Source organism: Caretta caretta, chromosome 2 (assembly GCF_965140235.1).
Source record: "Caretta caretta isolate rCarCar2 chromosome 2, rCarCar1.hap1, whole genome shotgun sequence".
In the NCBI taxonomy this organism is placed as follows: Eukaryota; Metazoa; Chordata; order Testudines; family Cheloniidae; genus Caretta; species Caretta caretta.
This window is the reverse complement of record NC_134207.1, coordinates 15038940-15064549: the sequence shown is the minus strand read 5'-3', so window position 1 is coordinate 15064549 and position 25610 is coordinate 15038940. Positions and strand designations below refer to the sequence as shown.

Sequence of the window (25610 nt, the reverse complement as noted above, 5' to 3'; positions counted from 1 at the left end):
CTGGGGTATTTCACCACCATTACTGACAAAGTGTCAGTGAGCACTTCTCTGTATCCTTATGTCTGTAGTGGCCTGTAAATAATCATAAGAATCTATGTTGGCATTGGCTCTGGTTTCTACTGTCAGCAGAATGAAGTTGTCTTACCTGAGGCATCTCTCTTGTCTTTGATGTTTGCAGAGAAGATAAATACAGTACCACCTGCTTCTCTGTATCTCTGGTGTGCTGAGTACCCTTGGGGAGATGAGGTGGGCTAGCATAGCGTTTGCAGGATCTAGCCAGGTCTCAGGGACGCAGAATATATCAGGTACTTCATAACTGATAATGTTGTGTGTTGTTTTTTGTTTCTTAGCAGCAGATCTTGCATTAATCAGCATCAGCTTTAGTTTGTGATACTTTCTGCTGTCTGCTTCTGACCTGTGCCTACCCAGTGGACCTGTGCAGTGTGTACAGATGTTAGATGTCTAGAATCTGGTCTGAGACACACAAGGAAGGTGAGGTAATATCTTTTATTGGACCAACTTCTGCTGGTGGAAGGCACAAGTTTTCAAGCCTCAGAGAGATCTTCAGTTCTGGGGAAGTAAACCAAAGTGTCAGAATCTAGTTTCCTATTTCTACTTTTTCTGTTTCCTTGGACAGTTCCTCTCAATTTGAACTGTGACAGGAGATGAAGTAAATGTTGCCATTAGATGTTCCAAGTGGAAGAACAGTTACCTAGTTTGCCGTATGCCCTGGGAAAGGCAGGTCTGGTTGGATATCTTTTGGAGCCGTAACCTGGCTGAGTCCTGGGAATGGGTGGACCTGGAACAGTGTGTTCTGGAAGCATGATGGAACAGCAATAGAAATAGTAATAAATGTAGGTCTGAACCCCTCAAGAGGATGTGTAAATGGCTTCACACATCCACTTCCTTGAAATAAGCTGTCTCTGTTGTCATGATGTCCCTGTTATTCTTACCTGCTTTGTGGGGGAGGTGGAGAGGAGAGAGGAAGAGAAGTAGCACCTACCATTTAGTCTTGTCTGAGCCAGAGCTAAAAAGTGAGTGGCAGTGAAGACTGGAGGTGCAGGGCTGGGACTACTTCCTTGTAGAAGAACAGAGCCCTTGGGAAGCTTCCTTCCCAGTAGTGGTTTTTGAGCTGAGAGAGGGACAGAGAGGGGAATCACAGCCTCACTGAACCTTCTGAGAATTGACACAAATTTTCTGAAAAGTGAGAAGTGGCTGAAGGTGAAGAATGCCCGAAGGTTCTCCCCTGTCTCTCCCCCAAGTGTGGGCTGCATGAAGGGCCAGCTGGAGCTGGACCCAGCTGCTGTGCTGGAGCTGTGTCCCTGCCAAGGGGTGAGAGAAGTGGCTGGGGGAGCAGGGACTCAGCTCCTTTAAGGACTTGCGGGATTCTCTGCTATTTTGCTGCTGGTGCTGTCCATGGACAGGGCCACATGGAGTTGGAGCCTGCCTCTGCAGCTGTGTTCCTGCTGGGGGGAGAGAGGAGAGTGGCTGCTCACATCTGAAACAATCATCATCATCACAAATGCAAAGGAATGTAGCCTCCTTGCAGATAAAGCACCACCCAGATCAATCTCTAGCTAGGCTTTAAGGTGGTCTGGCTGGATATTCAATCTATGTCCATTGTTGGCAATGTTATTGCTCCACCACAGCTTCTGGTGACCACGTGATCATCAGCTGTGAAACAACAGCAGGGCATCAAGAGATTTTTGAGAGGTCCATCTGGGTCACAGAATGATAGATGTGAGAAATGAGAGAGACCTGTTAGGTCTCTCAGTTCATTTCCTTGTGAACAATGCATAGAACTGTCTCCAGTACAATATGGCAGTGTTTTGTCCAGTTTAGTTTTAAATGTCCCATATGAAAGGGCTTCAGACACTTCACTGAAGAGACTGCTCCACAGCCTAATGCATCTTACTGTCTAGAAGTTTCTTGATATTTTCCCTTTTACTTCAATAATGCCCATCACAGTTGAGTTTACACATTTTAAATATTTGTAAATTTATCATAACCCCCTTAATCATATCTTAACCAAACTAATTTTTCCTCAGTGAGCAAGTGAATAATGTGTTTTTATTACCTGGTTTCAACCCAGGAATCACATAAAAAGGTATATGTTAGCTTTACCACTCTTTTAACCAGTAAGTGCACTTTATAATCATGAGCTTATTTTCATAGAAAGAACAGCTGAAATTATCAACTAAAAGTAGAATAGCATTATGCCATTCCATACACAGAAATAAGGAAGTTCAAAAACATGGTTGCCACAGCAATCATAATTTGGCACCGGAGAGTGTATGTAGGGTTTTTTAATATTACTGAATACACTATTTAATTTAAGCCTTAATAAATGACACAATGTGGTGGAGTTACAGTTGCTATGGAAACCATAACTGAATTTCCTGGCTTTTGTGTGCGTGTAAGTTCTCAACTACTGTTTTGGGCTTTTTAAGTTTCTTGGTGCTTTTATTTTTTAAGACTAAAATAGTGAAATTTTGAACTGCCATATAAAATTGAAATGGTTGCACATAGAATTGACACATACTAAACTACTGCATGCTAATTAGGACTGCTGCACCTTCCTCTTTACCCTCCCATACCACACGTGCATAGGGTGTCCACCAGTTTCTGCCATTTATTTTCATCCTGTGCCAGTCTGTTCAGGCTTCTGAGTGTCATGTTGATGGATCTGGCTTCTTTCTCTATTGTTCTGTGTAATGTTTCTCTAGGTCACCCTCCTTTTTTTGTTTCCAGGTGGTGTCTATATAATTACTTGTGGTAGAAGTCGTGTTGGTAGCACTCTTAAAAACCCACTGACGTCTTCTTACCACCTTTGATGTTTTAGATAGGTTTGTTCAACTGACAGTTTCTGATGTTGAACTCTTTCCAATAGTCTCTGAAGATCTTCCGTGGGCATTTACTTTGAAGTGAGTTGATCTTCTCATCAATTTCTGGTGCAGATTTTCTTGACTCTGGTGTTAAAAATTCATATTTTTATGCTAGTGCCAATCATGCTACTTTTCCAAATCTTCTCAAGTTTATGGAAGTTGTTTGCTGCTTTTTATGTTCATTGCCTGACTCTAGCATGATGTCATTATCATTGTACATCTCACTCCCTACATAGAGAAAATGACTTACTTCGTCGAATGTTTCTTCAGCCACACTAATGGTTACTTTTGGGACATTGATAGCCACACATTTTGTCCTTCCCTTGTTGATGAAGAAACCTATTTATTTTGCTGTATATGCTGTGTCTTTTCTTCCATTAAGCAATATGTTGAACTAAGCAAGACAATGTCATCAGCAAAAATCAAGTCATCCAATTGTGCTTTATCATTTGTCCATAAAATTCCTTGGTTGCCTTCTGTAGTTATTCTTCTCATGATATAGTCAATGACTAGTCCAAACAATATGTGGGACATAATACACCCTTGTCTTAGTTCACTTGTCACTGCAAACCATTAGGTGATGCTGTCACCATCTCTGACTGCACATGCAGCGTTATCATATATCCTTGATTATGCTAATTATTTTTGCAAGTATTCCATAATATGCCACAATTCTTCCAGGACTTTCTCTTCGTACACTGTCAAAAGCCTTCTGGAAATGTGTACAAAATTATCACAAGAGGTACTTCGCATTCCATACTTTGTTCTATAAAATGTCTGCAGTCTACGCAATGAGGACCTAGAAGTCCAGAGAAAATCTCCAAGGAGTCCAAAAGGGTCACTGTTGGACTTGATGTAGTACCATGTCCTAACACCAATGCATCCTGTTCCTGGACTTGCTCCTATAAGAATGACGCTACTGAGATCTTGACTTGCATAAACAGGAGAGGATGTAGACCTTCTTTAATGGGCTCCTGATGCATGAATCCCACCTCGAACTCTGAAGAGGAGTAAGCATAGTCCAAAGGCCAAGGTGGTACGGTGGAGTGGCAAGGGACCAGGACTTAAAACAGACCAACGAGATGTGGACATTACTGGAGGCTTTTCACAGAAGCCTTGCTGCACCACTGAGCATCCAGCTAGTGTCCAGACCCTCATGGCACTGAAAGTGTGGGTGCCAAAGATTATCCCAGTACCGGGGCTTGTACAACAGGGACAGGCGCCTGAACCTCCTCCTGCATCAGCAATGAATCCAGAACCAAGAGTCAAAGATGGTCCCCAGTCACCATGTAAGACTCAGGTGTTGTTCGTACCGAGAGCATACAGTGTACCACAGACTAACCTGAAGCTGTAGAAGGTTCTGGCAATAGAGTCTGTCTCGACAATATCGAAAGAGGTGCCAGAATCTACACCTCTACATTGCTAGATGATGAATATAGTACCATGCACTCTCGGATGCAAGTCCATGGGGCCGGACGAGTTGCATCCAAGAGTGCTGAAGGAATTGGCGGCTGTGACTGCAGAGCCATTGGCCATTATCTTTGAAAACTCGTGGCGAACCGGGGAAGTCCCGGATGACTGGAAAAAGGCTAATGTAGTGCCAATCTTTAAAAAAGGGAAGGAGGATGATCCTGGGAACTACAGGCCAGTCAGCCTCACCTCAGTCCCTGGAAAAATCATGGAACAGGTCCTCAAAGGATCAGTCCTGAAGCACTTGCATGAGAGGAAAGTGATCAGGAACAGCCAACATGGATTCACCAAGGGAAGGTCATGCCTGACTAATCTAATCGCCTTTTATGATGAGATTACTGGTTCTGTGGATGAAGGGAAAGCAGTGGATGTATTGTTTCTTGACTTTAGCAAAGCTTTTGACACGGTCTCCCACAGTATTCTTGTCAGCAAGTTAAGGAAGTATGGGCTGGATGAATGCACTATAAGGTGGGTACAAAGCTGGCTAGATTGTCGGGCTCAACGGGTAGTGATCAATGGCTCCATGTCTGGTTGGCAGCCGGTATCAAGTGGAGTGCCCCAAGGGTCGGTCCTGGGGCCGGTTTTGTTCAATATCTTCATAAATGATCTGGAGGATGGTGTGGATTGCACTCTCAGCAAATTTGCGGATGATACTAAACTGGGAAGAGTGGTAGATACGCTGGAGGGAAGGGATAGGATACAGAAGGACCTAGACAAATTGGAGGATTGGGCCAAAAGAAATCTGATGAGGTTCAATAAGGATAAGTGCAGGGTCCTGCACTTAGGATGGAAGAATCCAATGCACCGCTACAGACTAGGGACCGAATGGCTAGGCAGCAGTTCTGCGGAAAAGGACCTAGGGGTGACAGTGGATGAGAAGCTGGATATGAGTCAGCAGTGTGCCCTTGTTGCCAAGAAGGCCAATGGCATTTTGGGATGTATAAGTAGGGGCATAGCGAGCAGATCGAGGGACGTGATCGTTCCCCTCTATTCGACATTGGTGAGGCCTCATCTGGAGTACTGTGTCCAGTTTTGGGCCCCACACTACAAGAAGGATGTGGATAAATTGGAGAGAGTCCAGCGAAGGGCAACAAAAATGATTAGGGGTCTAGAACACATGACTTATGAGGAGTGGCTGAGGGAGCTGGGATTGTTTAGCCTGCAGAAGAGAAGAATGAGGGGGGACTTGATAGCTGCTTTCAACTACCTGAAAGGGGGTTCCAAAGAGGATGGCTCTAGACTGTTCTCAATGGTAGCAGATGACAGAACGAGGAGTAATGGTCTCAAGTTGCAGTGGGGGAGGTTTAGATTGGATATTAGGAAAAACTTTTTCACTAAGGGTGGTGAAACACTGGAATGCGTTACCTAGGGAGGTGGTAGAATCTCCTTCCTTAGAGGTTTTTAAGGTCAGGCTTGACAAAGCCCTGGCTGGGATGATTTAACTGGGAATTGGTCCTGCTTCGAGCAGGGGGTTGGACTAGATGACCTTCAGGGGTCCCTTCCAACCCTGATATTCTATGATTCTATGATACCAGGGAGCAGCTAGCTGGGTCTGATTTAGCTCTAACCTCAGTACTAGACTTCTTTCTATGGGTCTCCATTAAGGACCTCACTCTCAAAGAAGAAGTAGACTTCTGGCTAGAGGAACTCTAAATACCTGACTTCTGGCATTTCATGAAACTGGAAAAGGATCACACCTTCTCCCTAGTTCCTTCTGATGAGCAGAACCCACCAAGTCTGATAGTGCACTCTGAGATGGAGTCTGAACCCCTGCTACTGAGCAGCTGGGTTCCAAGTGGGGATGCAAAGCTGCCTCCATCAGGATATGCCAAAGTCAAATTTCCCTCAACTTCTTAGACCTGGTCTTAAACCCTCTATAGATAGGGTACTTATGCCTTACGTGACCTCTCCTAAACACTTTAAATAGCTAGAATGACTGGCATAAATTTGTTACACCAGAACAGCACTTAAATCACAGGGACAAAGACATGCCCTGGTACCAAACTTAAAGCCCAAAGAAATATATATATAAAATGAAACAAATGTCTAAAATGAGTACTGCTATCACAATAATTCACTGACTAACAAACTATGTACAATGAGGAGTAGAAAAACTTTCTTTAAAAGAAGAAAGACAAAAGAGTGCAGCAAACATATACATGCACTCCAATCATGGGAGATGAGAAGGAGCTCAGGGAATCAGGATGGCTCTGCCCCTTTTTGCCCTCAGCTAGCAGCACGAGCATGCAGAGGGCGCAGGTGCCACCGTGATAGTTACCACCCAGATAGTTACCCAGTGCACTGGAGCATACACCTAAGGTGGAATGGACATGTGCAAGCACTTGAAGAAGAATCTTTGCTTCAGTCATCATCAGCACGTGCCCACCACACTATGACTTGAAGGGATTATCAAGCTGTCATTTTAAATAGATATATATCTAAATGTAAAACAAAATCTACACCCAGTATTCCACTCTAATTTAAAAACAATACAGTCTAGTATTAGGAGTTTTATCTACCATATCATATTCAAAGGGAAGAAGATTGGTCCACACGGTTACATGTCCTTTTGTAAGACATTTGCTTACCTGGATCTCCTTCTTCCTCTCCTTCATTTGAAACAATAATGCAGATGTGTTTTCTTAGCTGACGTGGGTTAGAGAACTTCCGACTACATTTCCGGCATTCCAAGTTGCCTGGTAAAACTTCAGCCAATTCTGTTCCTTCCTCTGGCCCTTGCTGTGTTTCCTCGCTTGGAATGCAGTTATTGTTTTCTGCTGATTCTTCGTCTGCACAGAACTTCTTAGTTGACCCTTTTGGTCTGCCCCTTTTTCTCTTCACTACAAGAAGTTCTATATAGGAAAATTAAAAAGAAGCTGTAATGCAATTTTGCTGGTTATTGGGAGGATTAATGTATATACAGCTTCTTGAAAATGGAAAATGCTAAATAAAGTTCAAGAGCTTCTCCTTTTGAAATGTGAAAGTACTGTTAAAGTTTCACTCTCAGACTTTTCTTTTTTAGGAGTGACATTTGATGGTATTTCTGCCAGCTGCAAAGCAATAACACTTTGTATTATTGATACCAAATTCAAATTATTATACATTCATCAAAAATTAAAATGTAGGCATTCTTTTAAATTACAGCATGTTATTTTATCAGTGTGTGCATTCCTTCTAGAAAGTTGTTCTGCTCTGTGTTTTCTGACTGGCACTTCACAGATCACAAGTTCTAGTCCTTGCCTAAATCTCATTTTAATTTAGATTAGTTCAAAGAAATTGCTGAAGTATTTCTTTGAAAAGTGCTGAGAAAAAGAAAGGCAGCTTAACTGTAAGTCAATTTTTTTATCAAAAGCTTATTGCTTTATAACAAATTGTAGAAAATATAACAAGTTCCTTTATAACAACTATTCTTTAATTACTCTCATGATTCATAATTATTACCAAACTTGCAGGGAAGAAGTGAAAAAAAAATCTTGTCGGCAATGAGATTAAAATGTATTTCCTCCCCCCAAATACGCTTTTCTTAGCGAACACTGGAAAGTGTTAAAACCAGAAGCCTTTCACAAAGCTAAATAACTACTATATAATTTAGACTTCCTGAGTACCCTTTTATTTTTGAAGTTAGATACATGAATGAGAAGGATTAGCACTGGAAAAAGAGCGAGATATAAAAGGAACCCCTCCTCTCACTGAAATCATGTTTACTGCTTAGATTTCTTTATTCACCATTCTGGTCACCTCAAGAGGACATTTGGAGCCATCCTCTTATAGTCTGAGCAGACCAGAAGCACCCATATCCTCAATAGGAAATTTTGTCTAGTGAAACTAGGTACTCCACTGTGAAGGGAAAATGTGTGGTAATCCATTGGGTGCTGGGGGCACTCAGGTTCTACTTTAAGGGGATTTCTTTCATGCTAGCCACCCATCATATCCCCTCTTTCACACTATAAAAGACATGGATTTATGTCTCCCCTGCTGGATATGGTCTTATAGCCCTACCAGTTCTACATACAGTACTATCTGGGGAATAATAGGCAGGATATTGTTATAATAGGCATCACAGGAACTTGGTGGAATGAGGATAATCAATGGGACATGGTAATACCAGGGTACAAAGTATATCGGACTGACGGAGTCCATCATGCTGGTGGGGGAGTGGCACTATATGTTTAAAAAAGAATAGTCAAATAAGGTGAAAAACTTAAATGAATCAAACTGAAGCACAAAATCCCTATGGACAGAAATTCCATGCTTGAATAAGAAGATATAGCAGCAGGAATATACTACCGACCACTTGACCAGGATGGTGACAGTGATTGTGAAATGCTAAGGGAGGTTAGAGAGGCTACACAACCAGAAACCAAAATAATAATGGGTGATTTCAACTATCCCCATATTAATCGAGTAAATGCCACTGCAAGATGTGATGCAAAGATAAAATTTCTAGACACCATAAATGACTGCTTCTTGGAGCACCTAGTCCTAGAACCCACAAAGGGGGAGAGGCAATTCTTGATTTAGTCCTAAGTGAACCACAGGATCTCGTCCAAGAGGTAACTATAACTGAAATGCTCAGTAATAGTGACCATAATGTAATTTAAGTTAGCATCCTTGTAGAGGGGATAATACCAAAAGAGCCCACCACAGTAGCATTTAACTTTAAAAAGGGGAAATATACAAGAATGAAGATGCTAGTGAGATGGAAGTTAAAAAGAGCAGTCACAAGAGTAAAATGCCTGCAAGCAGCACAGGGACTACTAAAAACACCATAACAGAGGCTCAAATTGAAAATAGACCCCAAATCAAAAAAGATAGTGGGAAGACCAAAAGACAACCACCATAGTTAAACAGCAGAGTAATAGAGGCCATTAGAGGTAAAAAGGCATCCTTTAAAATTTGGAAGTCTATGGAAGAATCTATGCTGGGACCAGTCCTGTTCAACAGATTCACTAATGGTCTGGAAATGTGCGTAAACAGTGAATTGGCAAAGCTTGCCGCAGTACAAAATCATTCAAGATAGTTAAGTCCAAAACTCATTGAAAAGAGTTAAAAAGGATCTAACAAAACTGGGTGGCTGGGCAACAAAATGCAGATGAAATGCAATGTTGATAAGTGCAAGTAATGCATGTTGGACAAAATAATCCCAACTATACATACAAAACAATGGGGTCTAAATTAGCTGTTGCCACTCAAGAAAGATCTTGAAGTCATCGTGAACAGTTCTCTGACTACAGATCCACAATGTCAAAAAAGCGGCAGTCAAAAAAGCTAACAGAATTCTAGGAACTACTAGGAAAGGGATACGTAGAAAACAAAATATCATAATGCCACTATATAAATCCACAGTGCACCCATACCTTGAATACTGTGTCCAGTTCTGGACACCCCATCTCAAACAGGATGTAGTGGAACTGGAAAAGGTTCACAGAAGGGCAACAAAGATGGTTAAAGTTAAGAAAAGGCTTCCATACAAAGAGATACTAAAAGGATTAGTGCTGTTCATCTTAGAAAAGACACAACTAAGGGTGGATACGACAGAGTTCTGTAAAATCATGAATGGTGTGGAAAAAGTGAATATAGAAATGTTATTTACCCTTTTTTCCACAACACAAAAACCAGGGGTCACCCAATGAAATTAACAGGCAGCAGGTTTAATAGAAACAAGAGGAAGTACTTTTTCACACAACACACAACTAGCCTGTGGAACTCATTGCCATGGGATGTTGTGATGACCAAAAGTATAACTGGGTTAAAAAACTAAGCATAGCTAAATTCACGGAGGATAGGTCAATTACCCAAGATGGTCAGCAAAGCCACCCCATTCTCAGGACAACTCTAAACCTCTGACTCCCTGAAGGAGTAGAAGACAGTGGTGAAGCATTCCATTATTATCCTGTTCTGTACACTCCTGCTGAAGCTCTGGTACAGACCACTGCCAGAGACAGGATACAGGGCAAGATAGACCATGATCTGACCCAGTATGGCAGCACTTATATTTTTAGGTTGTCGATTTTTCCCAGAATAGTGGGGCTAGCTTGACACTAAGTGAGATTACCCACATTGATGCTAACAGAGAGGAGGGGCATATGATAGGGTGTTATATCCCATCTGGATCTTCAGAGGACTCTGGATATAAGGGCAGGAGCATCTGGAGAAGAATCAGACTCAAAAAACCCTCTATCTACTGTACTTCTCAGCAGGATTCATGGACCAGATAAGAAAGGTTCTTGGGAGTTATAGAAAAATCAGTGCATGTGTCTGGAAGAGTTCACCGTGTCCCATTTAGAATCAACATTACAACAGGTGGAGCCTTCTTCAGCACTTTGGAATTAACGGAAGGGTTAAAAGACTATTCGGAGTTTTATTATAGCACACAGTAACTTTGACTTGTGACAAATGCAATGAAGGCGGCATAAAAGCACAGCCAGTGATCTTTAAAATATCACAGAGAAGAGAACAATGAACCAGCACCCAAAAAATCTTATATTCTGCCAAAATCTTACTTAAGTGTTCAGGGAAAGCAAGCAAACAAAAAAGATGCATGCAGGATTTTAAGATACATTTATGGAGGCAATACTGGAGAGGTCCTTTAATTCTAAGTGTCTAAATTAGATACGTTTCAAAACCTTGCTATTCTCTTCATGCTGTTGTGAAAAAAAAGGAATAATCTATTAGATTATTCTGCTTGGAATTTTACACATCTACTGCTATTTCTCTTTCCACCTCTTCTTTGAAGCTGTACATGATCAAAACAGAGGGAAAAGCCATAAAATAGAAGTTTTGTGGTTGCAGAAGGAGAAGTGCAAAGTAGTCAATCAGTTACTGCCATTCCAATGGTTTTAATTAGGACATTTTGAGTATCATTCAAGCTAAAATACATTCCAAAAGTTAAATCTGAACTGAGCTCATTACAGAGAAATTTCGATTTCCACTGCTCTCCTTCCAAGAACTTTCACAAAGTGGTATTAATAACTAAAATGATTGTCTAAAGCTCTTTATCAAGTATTTGTTTAAGCCAAAGCCCATCCTCTTTGTGAAAAATTGAGACTGACATGTAAATGTAAAATTCTTAAATGACATAAAAAGGAGATGCTAAAAGGACAGTCATGATGATTTTCAAACACATGGGGCAAAAATCTCATGAAGTAGGTTAATCTAGGCCATATGAAAAATAATTAATAAATGAAGTCACATAGAATGGGAGAGAGTGGGGGAAGAGAAGAGGGAAAGAAAGAACAAGAAATTATGGAAGGAAAAGGAGGCATCTTATTCAAAATCCAAATGAGCAGGAAGGAAATACAGGGTAGCAGTAATCATTTTACTATTTTCAAGGGAAGAGGAAAACATTGTGTCTAGTTGCAGTTTTGACTGTTTAAGGAATACAGTAAAGTTTTCACTGAGTACCTCAAGCATTAGATGTTAAGCACAGCCCAGAAAACCTCCTTGTAAATAGGACAAAAAATTACTCTTGCACATTACCTTCAACAGCCCTTGACCATCTGTGTTCTGAAGGTTTAGGTTATCCAAATCAAGTGAAAATATAGCTTTTCCAATAATTAAAAATGACGTCAAGAAAAGACAGGCAGTTTGGAGGCCCTCAAAATTTTCCATGTACCTCCACACACAACCTTTAATGGTCATGTCAGTTGAGACAAGTGTAGCAATCAATATTTGGCCCCTTGAGTTAAACACGTTAACATGCCACCCAAAAAAAAAAAAAAAAAAAGAGATTTCTCCTTGTATCTATTGATAAAAAGGTCTTCATGGGCCTAATGTGACAAACCTAACACACCGAGTATAGATTTGGATAAAGCTCAGGTTACTATGAAATAAGTAAGTCCAGAGATTTAATATGTTAATAAAGCTACATTTCTCTCTTTCCATAAGGATTTTACTGTTCTTCCATAACAGTCACCACCTTCAGGATACTATACAAAACCTTATTAAGCATGTTATCCAAAAAGAAATCAAGTGAGACAAGCAGTAGGTAGAAGAGGAACAACTCTTCTTGGATGACTAACATTTTAAGAGATGTATTTTATTCTCTCTGCTTTCTTTAAATTTACATTTACTTTAAAAAAATGAAATAACAGTTAAGATACTAAGTAGTCTAACTCTTTAGAGGTCTGGTAGTAGTTCCTGCCTCTGGAATGCAGGACTGCCTTCAAGGTAATGATTTGATACATGAGTCAAGGAGTTTGTGGGTAAGGTCAAGCACTCTCCCTCAAAATGACGCTTCAACGTCCCTTCCGCATCAAGGGCTTGATTTGCAGAGAAATAAAAAAATATTTTTATGGGGCTTGTTGATAATTTCTTGGTAGCAGAATACCCTGGAACATGAGAGCTCACACAAATTTTGGTTTAAATGAATTAATCATGACCTGGAAATTCTGAGAGGCTTTAGATGTCTGTAAAAGCTTTCCTCTTCTCCCGTTCCACTTTACTGTTTCCTGAAAAGGCTGTATTTCAAACAGTTACGCAGTATGAGTTATTTTTTCTAAGTGTGATGTTGAATAATGCTGCAGTCACTTAGACAAAAATTCCAAATGCCTCTCTGACCACACTGGCCCTCTACCATTCATAATATTGAACCTACATCGACATTGCTATAACAAATAAAAACAAAAATAGAAAATCTTCTTTTTCCTCTGTGCATTTGACATCACTTTATGTAGAGTCAGTTGCATTCTACCAACAGCATAAAGGTCAGTCAAGTTTTAACCCTTGCCATAAAAGATACTTATCAACAGGGGAACAGAGAGATCATTTAACATTTTATTTGTTTAAAATCAGGACATATTATTTAAAGGGTGTTCAATGAGAAATTGGAACATTTTTAAATTAGTAATTTTTTTAAAAAAATCAAGACAATGGCATCCCTTAAAATACCCCCAATAATATCTCATTAAAAATCCATAGCTATTTCTGATTATTTCTACCCTGCACCACAAGCTTCTCCATAGCAATCTTCATGCTGATCAGTATTGGATGCAGACGAGAACATGTTGGGAAGACATTCCATGATATATAATTAAATCCCCACAGACCAAAAAAAAAAAAAAATGACGACACTTAAAAAGAGACTAATGGAATAAACTACATAAAACTATTTTTAGACTGCTGTTTTCCAGAAATTATTCACACAGGCTTCTTAAAATGAGTCAATTTAATGATCATCAACTGTCTGAAAAAATTGAATGAATGCATCCGATGAAGTGAGCTGTAGCTCACGAAAGCTTATGCTCAAATAAATTTGTTAGTCTCTAAGGTGCCACAAGTCCTCCTTTTCTTTTTGCGAACACAGACTAACACGGCTGCTACTCTGAAACCTGAAAAAATTCAGAACATGTGTACAGTGCTGTCCAAAATATGTCTATTGATGATCCCCTTGTGTTATTGTTCAGAAAAATTATTTTTAGAATTATTCCCTTGAAGTTTCCCTAGTACAGACTCATATTATACAGAGCACTGTAAAAAGTCCAGGAATTATTTGTGTTGTATTGCAATAAATAATCCAGAGACACCAACATGACCTCCTGACTACCTCCAAGACTAGCCCTGCCCCCACCCCCAACCCACTCAATAGTGAAATATTTTGGATGTACTCACCCGGCAGCGCTCCAGGTCTTCGGCGGCACCTCAGCAGCAGGACCTTCAGTGCCCCCAAAGACACCCAGAGCAAGTGAGGACCTGCCGCCGGGTGAGTAAAAGCGCTGCAGCGGGTGGCTCCTCTTTTTTGGATTGCTCCCCCTGTTCCCTCCACCTGGCTATGCGGCTGACTACATATATGTGGCAAATTTGTACATAGACGTGTATTTTAGCACAGAATTACATGGTACCATACAACTTAACAGAAAAGTTTAATGAAAAATCAGTTGTGCATCAGAGAGCACAAGTCTTGGGAGAAAAGATTTGGGTTTGTTTTTTTATTCTGTGGGGGACAGTTTAATGAATGGATGAAAAGATGGTACATTTTAGGTGCATCAGTTTATTCTTCATTCCTTCTGTCTCTCTACCTCTCACCCCTCTTTCAATCCTATGTAATATGTAGATTATGTAGTGACAATCTGAACCTGCATCCCCTTATACCACCAACCATGCTGATGCAGTGGCAGTTCAAGGATCTCAGCCTAACCAGGGTTAGGTAGAGTAGAAAACGATCCTGGTGATTCATGAGATGGCATTCTTTCTTGAGTTGGTATGAACAAACACCTTAGCATGGTGTTAGAAGGGCAGAGGGTGTCTTTCAAATGAGACAAAAAATAAGAGGCCCTGACCTTTTGCTAGAAGAAGATTGCACTGCACTTTTTGTAAGTTTATTAGTGTTAACTCAAGAATCCCGGCCAAATTTCAACGTGGGCAGTATGTGTTCTGCCTCATCTAAATTTCCCCTGGAGTTTCAATTGGAAAAGCTTGTCTTGTTCTTATAACTTAATATTTATATTTGCAGAAGAACAGAGGCCCCACAGCACCAGCAAATACATACACGATACCTCTCCCATAGAGCTAGACAAGGGTTCTCAAACTGGGGGTTGGGACCCCTCAGGGTGTCATGAGGTTATTACATGGGGGGGTCATGAGCTGTCAGCCTCCAACCCAAACTCCGCTTTGCAACCAGCATTTATAATGGTGTTAAATATATAAAAAATTGTTTTTAATTTAAAAGGGGGGGGGGTCGCACTCGGAGGCTTGCTACGTGAAAGGGGTCACCAATACAAAAGTTTGAGAACTACTGAGCTAGAAGATGGTGGCCTTAAAGATAAGTTTAGAGAGGATGTTGCATTCAAAAGAAGCAGTGTATCCTAATCTGTCATGCAGGCTTACTTAAATGGCTGCCACTTTCCACATCAGAGATGTCTGTACTTCAGTGTTGGACATAGCAATATTTATGAGTAATCTGTATTATCAGTAGCAACATTTGTCACAGGGTATTGGGACCCATTTGAACAAGAAATGATATAAAAATGTAAAATCAGTATTACTGAAGATAAAAATGGTTAAGATAAAACTAATTGTTGAAGGCAGCATGATCTAACTACTGAAAGCATATAGATCTTATAAAATTGAGATAGGGAGTAACAATAATAATAATAATATTTAGTACTTACCTAGTATTTTACAGTTTCATAATGCTACAAAAACATTAATTATTCCTCAGATAGAACTCCTAAAAGGTACGTATTCCAGAGAGGGCTCCAATAAAACCTCAACATTCACCAACTCAGGCACCTGTAATAACCTTGGCTTTTTCCTATTCTTACAATGCAGACCACGCTGTCTAGCAAAGTACAATGTTGTTGTATATCACTCAACAAGCACTTAAAAGAGATTGTTATTTCTAGATGACCAGCACTCAGTCATACCCAGTCACATCTGTTATAGTATTAACCTGGCTGAAGTACACAGAAGAGAAGCACATCAGGCCTGACTGAGCAGAATTTTATAAGAAAAAAGACGTTCACTCCCTTGTCCACTGTAGATTTCACTACAGGAAAGGAAAATGTAATGTCATGAAGGAATATTTCCCACAAAATCCCTTACCTCACTCCAGTGAAGAGTGCAATAAATATCCTACATTTTCCAACAGACTACTGAAAACTACAACAAAAAGCTTGTGTTATCTACCGTAGAGGAGCAAATACTTATATGGGTTGAAAATCTTTAAGTTGTGGGGAACTCAGTTAATAAGACTGAAATATTCTTATGGGTGGTAGGAGTTGTTATATGTAATTTGAAAAAGCTGCAGCCATATGGTCTAGACAAAGCAAATTAAGGCTAACAGAAAAGAATTATTCAGACAGCTTTATGAGAAGACAACTTTAAAAAATAGCACAGCTGTTAGTTTTCATCATAATTAGATATGCAAAGTAGTGATGGCAACATTTCTTAAGTAAAGCTGCATAAGTCTGATACCTCTTTATTTATTTATTATTTGTTAAGCACTGACAGTGTGTTTAGCTCCTTACAAGACAAAAAATGCAGACTGTCCCTGCCACACATGCAAAAAAAAGTTCACAAAACTAAATACTAAAAAATACATATATATTGTAAAATGGAAGTAAGTTTCACTGTGTTCAGAGATACTATCTACAATTTGTGAAGAGTTACTGGGAACAAAACTATGACAAAGGAAGATGTATTCCGCATGCCTGAGATCTTCATTCTGTGTAGATTTAACCCAATTATAAAGCCATCAATCCAGACTGCTAGTTAGTAAATGAAGACCTACCATATGCATATGCTATAGATATGAAAAGTATTATTTAAACTGGCTTCAGTATGTTTTTTAAAAAATATGTTTTTATATACTCTGGATAGAATTTAGCAGTCACATGACCAGGTATTCACAAAATCTTGGTAGTTCTGTAAAATAAAGGATTAGCCAAAAATATAAAACAGTTGTCCGCTAGGGCTCAAGAAAGAACGTGCTATCATGAAATCTGAATTATTTTAACCCCCACATTATCACAAAGATTTGCAATTACTCTCAGCAGTGGAGGAAATTACATTTATTACCATGGGTAGTTGATGATAATTATTTTGTGTAACTAATTCAACCTTTGACTATTGGATGGCTTAATTTAATAGCACTAGTGTCTATGCACAATTATAAATTATGAATCATGCTATTTCCATCTTTGCATAGAGTGATGATATCTGAAATGGAAATCACACAGAGTTAGACAGACATCTTGAGGCAACATTCAATCAGCTACCTTGGCAAAGTCTGCAGATGCTTTTTTCCTGATGTGCTGGCTGATTGTCTAGGCAATCTTAACTGTTTCCACCGTTAGTGCTAGACAATGTTAGTCACAAAGCTCCAAATTAAAGCTTCAGGAAGAAGGCTGAGAAACACTTGACATTTAAAATCAATAAACCAATATAATCATCCTGTAGCACATGCTGAGTTTTTCCAAGTCCCTTTTCCTATCCATTTTGTACTGAACAAAACTCAGTTTTAAGTAATGAAAACTGATCTCTACAGAAACAAATCATGTAATTATATACAGTTTAGTCATCACAGCACATTTTTTTTTAAATTAAATTGGTAATTGGAAATTGCATCCCCGTCAGTTTGTGCCAGTACCTTCTCCACTTTTGCTTGTATTTGCGGGTGCTGTAAGTGGTCTGAGAGGAATAACAATGTCATCCACATTAATCCCATCTTCTGCATGCTTCTCAGAGACATGAGTCAACAGTTCTGACTGATTCGGTGAAAATAAGTTACAAAGTTTACACATGAAGATGGAATTGATTCCTAAAAAATAGAGAGAGAACCATTAACATTTCTGACATCAACAGTTTACTTAAAAACCTACTAGTCACGCAGATTATTTTTTTTTACCCAAACCAGCTAATCATCAACTGCGAGGAGGACTACATTATAGTTTTAAATTAGTATTTTTTATAGAAAACAACATTAGGTAAGTCAAGAGCAAAGTAAAGGAGAACACTTCCTCCCCTCCAACTCCTCACAGCCAGGAGAGAGATATGGATGGACACACACACACACACACTTTCCAAGGGGCAAAAGAATTAAAAGCTCCTTTTCTTTTTCAGTATCACTGTGGGATTCCACTTCAAGCTTATCAGACACCGACTAGTCAAAAGATGATACAAGATGGCGTCCTGAACAGATTCCAGCAACAGCACCCTGATAAATATCCCAGCATCTTACCCTCAGTTAACAGCTCTGTATGGCAAGGGAAGCTGAGCGTCACACCGGGTTTATGCACCTGGACCTCATCTCCCACTCACTTATCCTTTGTATCTGCCTCTAACTAGTAAATCTCACCTTCCAACTGGTAGGTGTTCAGTACATTTTTCAAGCTCTATGGTATTGTGTGATTCATTTCAGATTTTTACCATATTTGACTCTGTTTTCTTTCACATACAGTTGTCACTCCCCATCCACCTCCCATGAGACCTACTCTGTCATTCCTATATATTTTGTACCCTGGTATTATCATGTCCCACTGATCATCTCATGAGCTTCTCCATACCACTCAGCTTTCCCCTAGCTGTTATTTTAAAAATTCCTCTATGACTAGGGCCCTACCAAATTCACGGCCATGAAAAACACATCACGGACCATGAAATCTAGTCTCCCCCAGTGAAATCTGGTCTTTTGTGTGCTTTTACCCTGTACTATACTGATTTCTCGGGGGAGACCAGAGTTTCTCAAATTGGGGGTCCTGACCCAAAATGGAGTTGCAGGGGGTCACAATGTTATTTTAGAGGGAATTGTGGTATTGTCACCCTTACTTCTACACTGCCTTCAGAGCTGGGTGGCCGGAGAGTGGCGACTGTTGGCCAGGTGCCCAGCTCTGAAGGCAGTGCCCGCCATTAGAAGAGCAGAAGTAAGCATGGCAATGCCATACCATGCCACCCTTATTTCTGCGCTTCTGCCTTCAGGGCTGGGCGGCCGAAGAGTGTCGGCTGCAAGCAGCAGCTCAGAAGTAAAGGTGGCAATACCATACCACGCTGTCTTTACTTCTGCACTGCTGCTGGCAGCGGCTCTGCCTTCAGAGCTGGGCTCCCGGCCAGTAGCCACCGCTCTCCAGCTGCCCAACTCTGAAGGCAGCACCACCGCCAGAAGCAGCACAGAAGTAAGGGAAGCAGTGCCACAACTCCCCGTACAATAACCTTGCAACCTCCCTGACAACTCCTTTGTGGGTCAGGACCCCTAAAACTACAACACCGGGAAATTTCAGATTTAAATAGCTGAAATCATGAAATTTACTATTTTTAAAATCCTATGACCATGAAATTGACCAAAATGGACCCTGAATTTGGTAAGGACCTAGCTATGACCTTTTAAACTTTACATGCCAGCAATCTGGTTCTATGTTGGTTTAGGTGGAGCCCAGCCTTCCTGTATCAGCTCCTCTTTCCCAAAAGGTTTCCCACTTCCTAATCAACATAAATCCCTCCTCTGATCACCATCGTCTCATCCACACATTGAGACCTGCAGTTCTGCCTATCTAACTGGCCCAGCGCATGGAAATGGAAGCATTTCAGAGAATGCTATCATGGAGGTCCTGGACTTTAATCTCTTATCTAGCAGCCTAAAATTGATTTCCAGGACCGCTCTCCTACCTCTCTCTATGTCACTGGTCCTACGTGTACCACGACCACCAGTTCCTTCCCAGCACTGTACATAAGCCTGTCTAGATGTCTCAAGAGGTCTGCAACCTTTGCACCCAGCAGGCAATTCACCATGTGCTTCTCCTGGTCATCAAAAACCCAACTATACATATTTCTAACAACTGAATCCCACATTACTATTACCTGGCTCTTCCTAATAACAGGAGTTCCCTCCCCTGGAGGGATATCCTCAGTGTGAGAGGATACCACAAAATCATCTGGAAGGAGGGTCCCAACTATGGGATCATTTCCCTCCACTCTAGCTTGATGTTCTCCTTCCCCAAGACTTTCATCCTTTTCAAAAGCATAGAAAACATCAGATTGGGGTGGGACTGCTCTGCTGTGTCCCAGAAAGTCTCCCCTATGTATTTCTCTGTCTCCCATAACTCTGCCAGTTCCATCACTTTGGTCTCAGGAGCCCATACTCAGTCTCTTAGGGCCATGAGCTACGTGCACAAATGCACACGTATGACACCTGCCCACAAGGCAAATAATTGTACTACTCCTGGGGGAATTCTGTGCCAAAAAATTAAAAATTCTGTACCCAATATTTTAAAATTCTGCAAATTTTATTTGTCAAAATAACACTACATAATCACGTCAGTTTCAATTATTTTGGTAATTTATTTCAAAATACCTGTTAGCAAGTACGTCTGTAACAATACAAATAGAAAAACTCCCCCAGGAGTAGAGAGTTAAAGAAACCCCTACGACAACCTAGTTCTTGTTTCTCTCCCTCCTCCTCCCCCCCCGCCCTTTGAGCCCAGCCAGGGGGTCAAACACCCACAACCCCTCCACCTGAGTCTAGCGACAGCCCCCCCCCCCCGACCAGACAAGCAGCCCCCACCCCTCCAGAGCCCAGACGTAGACCACCCAGGCCAGACAGCCACCCCCCCCCCCTCTCCCCAAGCCCAGCTGTGGTCCCCCAGCCCAGACACCAGCCTCCCTCCCCCCTTGGCTCCCCAGGCCAGACAACAACCCCCTTCTGCCCCCCCGAGCCCAGCCGTGACCCCCACCCCCATTCCAGACACCCATTCCCCTACCACAAAGGGATCCAGAGGGAGAAACAGCCTGTTGCTGGGTCCCAGGCTTGTGTGGAGTTTCCTGCCCACCACCATCTCCCTTCCCTCAGGGCATGTGGGTAACTGCAGCTACCAGGAACTCTCTACTCTCACGCCATCTCCCCCCCCTCCCCCCGGCAATGTCTTCTATGTGCAAGCTGCACTCTCCTGGGTCCAGCGGACCCTAGTGGTAGCCAGTAGCACTGCAGCCCATTTATGTCATGGAAAGGAAATGGTGGGCCAAAAACATTAATTTGTGTAAAATTCTGCATTGTGCAGTGGCACAAAATTCCCCCAGGAGTATCATACATGCTGCATTCAGTGCAATAAACTTGATAGCCTCCCCTCTGCTGCTGGACTTGTGTGCATTATTTTTACTCTTGCGGGGGTATTTTTGTTTGTTTTGTTTTTGGGGTTTTTTTGGTTTTTTTTTTTTAATGACAGCATCCTCTCGTTTTGTCTTTGGAGATAGTTGTATTATTCTCAAACTAATGCACAGAGCATACATCTACAACTCCTTGAACATCATATGTTGCAGGAAAACTCTTAAAATTATGTTTCATTAAATTATGTATGTAAGCTGTTGTTTAAAGTACATAATGTGTTTTCAAAAGATCAGTATGGCTCCTTCCCAGCCATTCTGCAGTCTTGGGCACATACATATTATGGCAATTTTTAAAAATGCATATTACGTACGTGACAGAAACGCTCCTTGAATAGATTCCACTCTACTTGCTTAATATGTATTCATTTTATAAGATGAAGCATATTATTTACTCAGTAGGTCAAAACTGTTCTTCCTAAATGTAAATATGTATTTAAGATTCGTGCTATGCAGAGTAAAAATACCTATGAACATTAAGCAAAAATGAAAAAGTTAATATGCAGTGGCTACCAGAGAGAGACGAATGCCCCAGTATTCAGATGACATTCACTTTCTGGAGTCTTATCTTCTAGTTGATACTCAGATTCCATTTGGTCTGCTCTCCCCTTCCTGAATCTTTGGGGAAAGGAAAAACTGACTGATTGGCCCACTTTCCACTGCCTCCTCATCCCTTCTTACATTTTCCGGGTAAGTGTCTTTAGGGTCATCTTTTTCCCCTCTCACTCTTAACAGCAAGAGTGCTAGAGGAAGAGTGACCAGCTGCTAGCAGAAGACTAATGAGTGCATAAACAAACAGTCAAATTATATATATATTTTACAGAAACCCAAAAGTGAAATAAGTGTCTGGCAATAATAATAAAAAACAGGGTCTCTCCCAAGGAGCTTACAAGATGATATCAGACATGGTATAATAAAAAGGGTACCAACACCATAAAGTAAAGGAAAAGTTGGAATATATGGAGCCAAAGGACAGAAAGGGTGGCAATGAAGAGTGTGGATTGTGGTAATGGGGAAATGTCACAGAGTAGAATGATGAGGAGTCCAGTGGCACCTTAGAGACAAACAAATTTATTTGGGCATAAGCTTTCGTGGGTAAAAAACCCACTTCTTCAGATGCATCTGGGTTTTTTACCCACGAAAGCTTATGCCTAAATAAATGTGCTAGTCTTTAAGGTGCCACCGGACTCCTTGTTCTTTTTGTGGATACAGAATATCCAGGAGAGTAGAATGCAGAGGCTGGATGTGAATTAAGAAGGGAAATATAAGGCAATAAAACTGGAGTAGAGAAGTGAAAACAAGGAGAATGTTAGGAAGAATGGGCAGAGGGTGGAGGGCGCGGTCCAGGCAGCAGGAGAATAAGCGTGCTGATCATAGTTCTTAAACAATTAGGTGATGAGTAAGCAACTGACAGTTGATCAACCAGGTGCTAATTAGGTGGCGAAGAAACAGGGAGATTAATTAAATAGTCAATTAAGTGTAATGCATCAAATAAGCAATAAGTCAATTAAGTCTGCACAGAATCAATGATTAAGCAGTGGATAATTAATTAGGTGGGAAGTCAACAGAGCAATTAGACAGAAATTAAGTATGCAGAGAATCAAAGAAACCGTAAATTAATTATGTCGGTAAACAAATAATATGACTATCAGCCAAAAATATTAAGAAGTATTCAGTTTGCTAAATATATTTGATAGCTGTGTTATTTTAATAATCAAAAAGCTTCAAGGGACGTAAACCTAAATTTTAATAGAATTTTAAATGAAAAAACTGCCAAAATGAATTAACAAAAACAAAAACAAAAAACAACCTTCCTCCAAAAAACCCAACATTACAAACTAAGCAAGTAACAAATACAATTTATAAACAAGCTGTTTCTATACTTTGTCTTCATATTATTCTTCCAAATATCTCAAGCACTTTCCTAACTCCCAGAGATGTGGTAAGGCTTAATTAGCTAATGTCTGAAAAATATCTCCATTTTACTGATCAAGCATAAGGCATGGGTAGATTAAGTGACTTTCCCAAGGTTATACAGCAAGTTGAATACCCTGGCACAGAACCCAGGTTTCCTGTCTCCCAGTCCCTTCCACTAACCACAAGACAACTTCCCTACCTTTTGATTTAAAGCACCACAAAAAAATTGTCTCAAACACGTAACACTCAACACTTTTCAAAGCTACAACAGAGCTTCATTTTAAAAAACATGGTTGAGATAAGATCACAAAATATGCTTTTAGACTGCCACGGTGATTATACGATGGGAACAGTCCAGAATTTTTTTTTAACCAAATTGTAACCATTTTAAAATATTTTATATGGGAAAAAACTCACTGAAATTAAACTCGTCCAGGGCTGTTGCTTGGCAGAAAGAAAGAGGTATATTATCTCTATATATACTTACACATACATACAAGGCCAGCCTTAGTAGTCAACGTGGGCGCCATGGGGGGGGGGGGGGATTGTGCTGTCAAGAGGGTATTACAATAACTATCCCCCCTCCCTGCTGCCCTTGTCTGGCTCCGCCCCTGAGGCACGTTCAGCTCACAGCCACAGTCCATCTCCAGCCCCGCTCCGCCCCCATTCTCTGCGCGGCTTGCATCTCTGCTCCATCCCCCTCCCTGCAGCTTCACCCGCAGCTCCACCTCCAGCCCCAGTCCACCCCCATCACCCACTCTACCTGCACCTCCACTCCGCCCGCCTGCTCCTAGCCCCCGCTTCCCCGCCTCACTCTGCCCCCAGCCAAGCTCCACCCCCCAACCCTGCTCCACGTACAGCCTCGCCCAGGGTGCCATTTTACATAAGGCTGGACCTGCACACATACCAATACATCAAACAAATCCTGGTAATATGTATCCCAAGCAATTACCTAAAATTATCAACACAGCCAATATTTTAAAAGGTATATATCTAACAACACTTCTTGCAGTTCTGTAGGAGTCAAAAGCAACTCTAACTCCATAATTAAATGCAAAGTTAACCTCAGGATTAAGACCCTGATCCTACATGCACTTGGGCACATGCTTAAACTTAGGCATATGCCCAAGATCACATTACACCTTTGTGTCTTTCCTCCCAATTGTATTGTATACAGTAGAACCTCAGAGTTATGGACACCTCAGAAATGGAGATTGTTCATGACTCTGAAATGTTCGTAACTCTGAACAAGACGTTTATGCTCCTCAGGGAGGGCTGCTCAGAGTGGGGGCTCACTGCTGTGCCTGCGAACTTCAGCATCTTCACCTCTTACCTGTAAGTGGCTGCCCGGCGATGGGGGGGTGTGCACAGGCAGCTGGTTCTACCCCCTGGCTGCAAGGGTAATGAGTGAGGCACCCTGGGACACCATGGCATCAGTGGGCACCCGGTGCAGGCTGGGGCCCTTTAAATCTGAGCTGCTCCTCCAGAGTGGAGCCTGCAGGCAGGAACTTGGGCTCCAGCAGCAAACATTCCAGGCCAGGTTCCAGCAGAAGCTCATGAAGTTTCTTTCCCAGGAGGGAACTGCGCCCCGGATTACAGGAAAGCTGCAGACCCATCCCCAGCACTAATCCTCCTCTGCCTGCTCCAGGGCTCACAGCTGTGCCTGTGAAATTCAGCATCTTCACCTCCTACCTGTAAGTGGCTGCCCTCCATGTGGCGAGTAGTGGGCGGGGACAGGCAGCGCAGATGTGCCTACCTTTAAGATGCAATACAGGCACAATATAGTATTTACTGTTTGTTTGTCTCTGCTGCTGCCTGATTGCTTACTTCCCATTCCACATGGTGTCCGGTTGACCAGTCAGTCTGTAACTCTGTTTTTCATATCTTTGAGGTTCTACTGTAGTTCCTTCAGTTCATATTTTCTTCTCTCTTTAGTAATTCTTTCCTTCCTTAATTTACACCATTCTTCAGTTCCACTGTTTTGTTTGCATCCTAGCATATATATGTGCCATTTCAGTATTTCCCTTTCTTTCCCCTCCCCAAAGTCTTTTATACCCTCTACTAAGTTCTCTTACTCTTCCCTCTCTATACCTAGCCACATACTCCTAAATTACATGTGTACACCTCTATGCTCATTCACCTACACAGCCACAGGATACTTGTTTTCTTGCACCTCCCACAACCCTTCTTCTCCATTCTTCCATTTATGCCTTGGCTTTAGTGTGCAAAAAGTGTGTTCTTTATTCAAGTTAAAATCTTATTGAAGACAAAGCAGTTTGTAGTTTTCGTACGAGTTAGCAGGTCAACTTAAAAGCTTAGACTTTGTCTTCAGTGTCAAAAACGGTGGCTTTTCAGTTTGTCTGTATTAGCTATCTTGCTGGAAAATCTTAGTGGACACAACTTGGTAGTTTTTACCATGATATAAGCAGGCAAGGTCAACACTATGCCCCTCTCATAGGTGAGCCTGCCTAACCACATCACAGTAAAAGCTACAGTGCCTTGTCTCCCCTAGGATTTCACAGTGAGATAGTTATGTCACTGTAAACATACACCTTTTTGGCAGTGAAAACTAAGCCACAGTGTACACAAGGCCTTAGCCACAGATCAACAATCTCTGCTCCAGCAACACAGCTGGCAGCTCTCCAGTTCAGCATCTCCCAACTTCCCAATGAATCCCACAGCCATGTCTCTGGTTCAGTTCCCCATACCTTGTTTCCTAGCTTCTTTCCAGCTCCTCCTAGCTCCCCA

The 25610-nt window shown here is 41.3% G+C and overlaps 1 protein-coding gene across 4 annotated transcripts in view; it reads right to left on the bottom strand.

Annotated features, from left to right (window-relative positions):
• ZFAT (zinc finger and AT-hook domain containing) overlaps positions 1-25610 on the bottom strand; it is a 232878-nt gene that overhangs the window by 105149 nt on the left and 102119 nt on the right. For all 4 annotated transcript variants that reach the window (XM_048841712.2, XM_075124919.1, XM_048841711.2 and 1 more), the window contains 2 exons: positions 17443-17613; positions 6944-7207 (listed from right to left, as the gene is read on the bottom strand). In XM_048841712.2, the coding sequence (XP_048697669.1) occupies positions 6944-7207; positions 17443-17613 (435 nt within the window). The remainder of the gene's footprint in view (positions 1-6943; positions 7208-17442; positions 17614-25610) is intronic.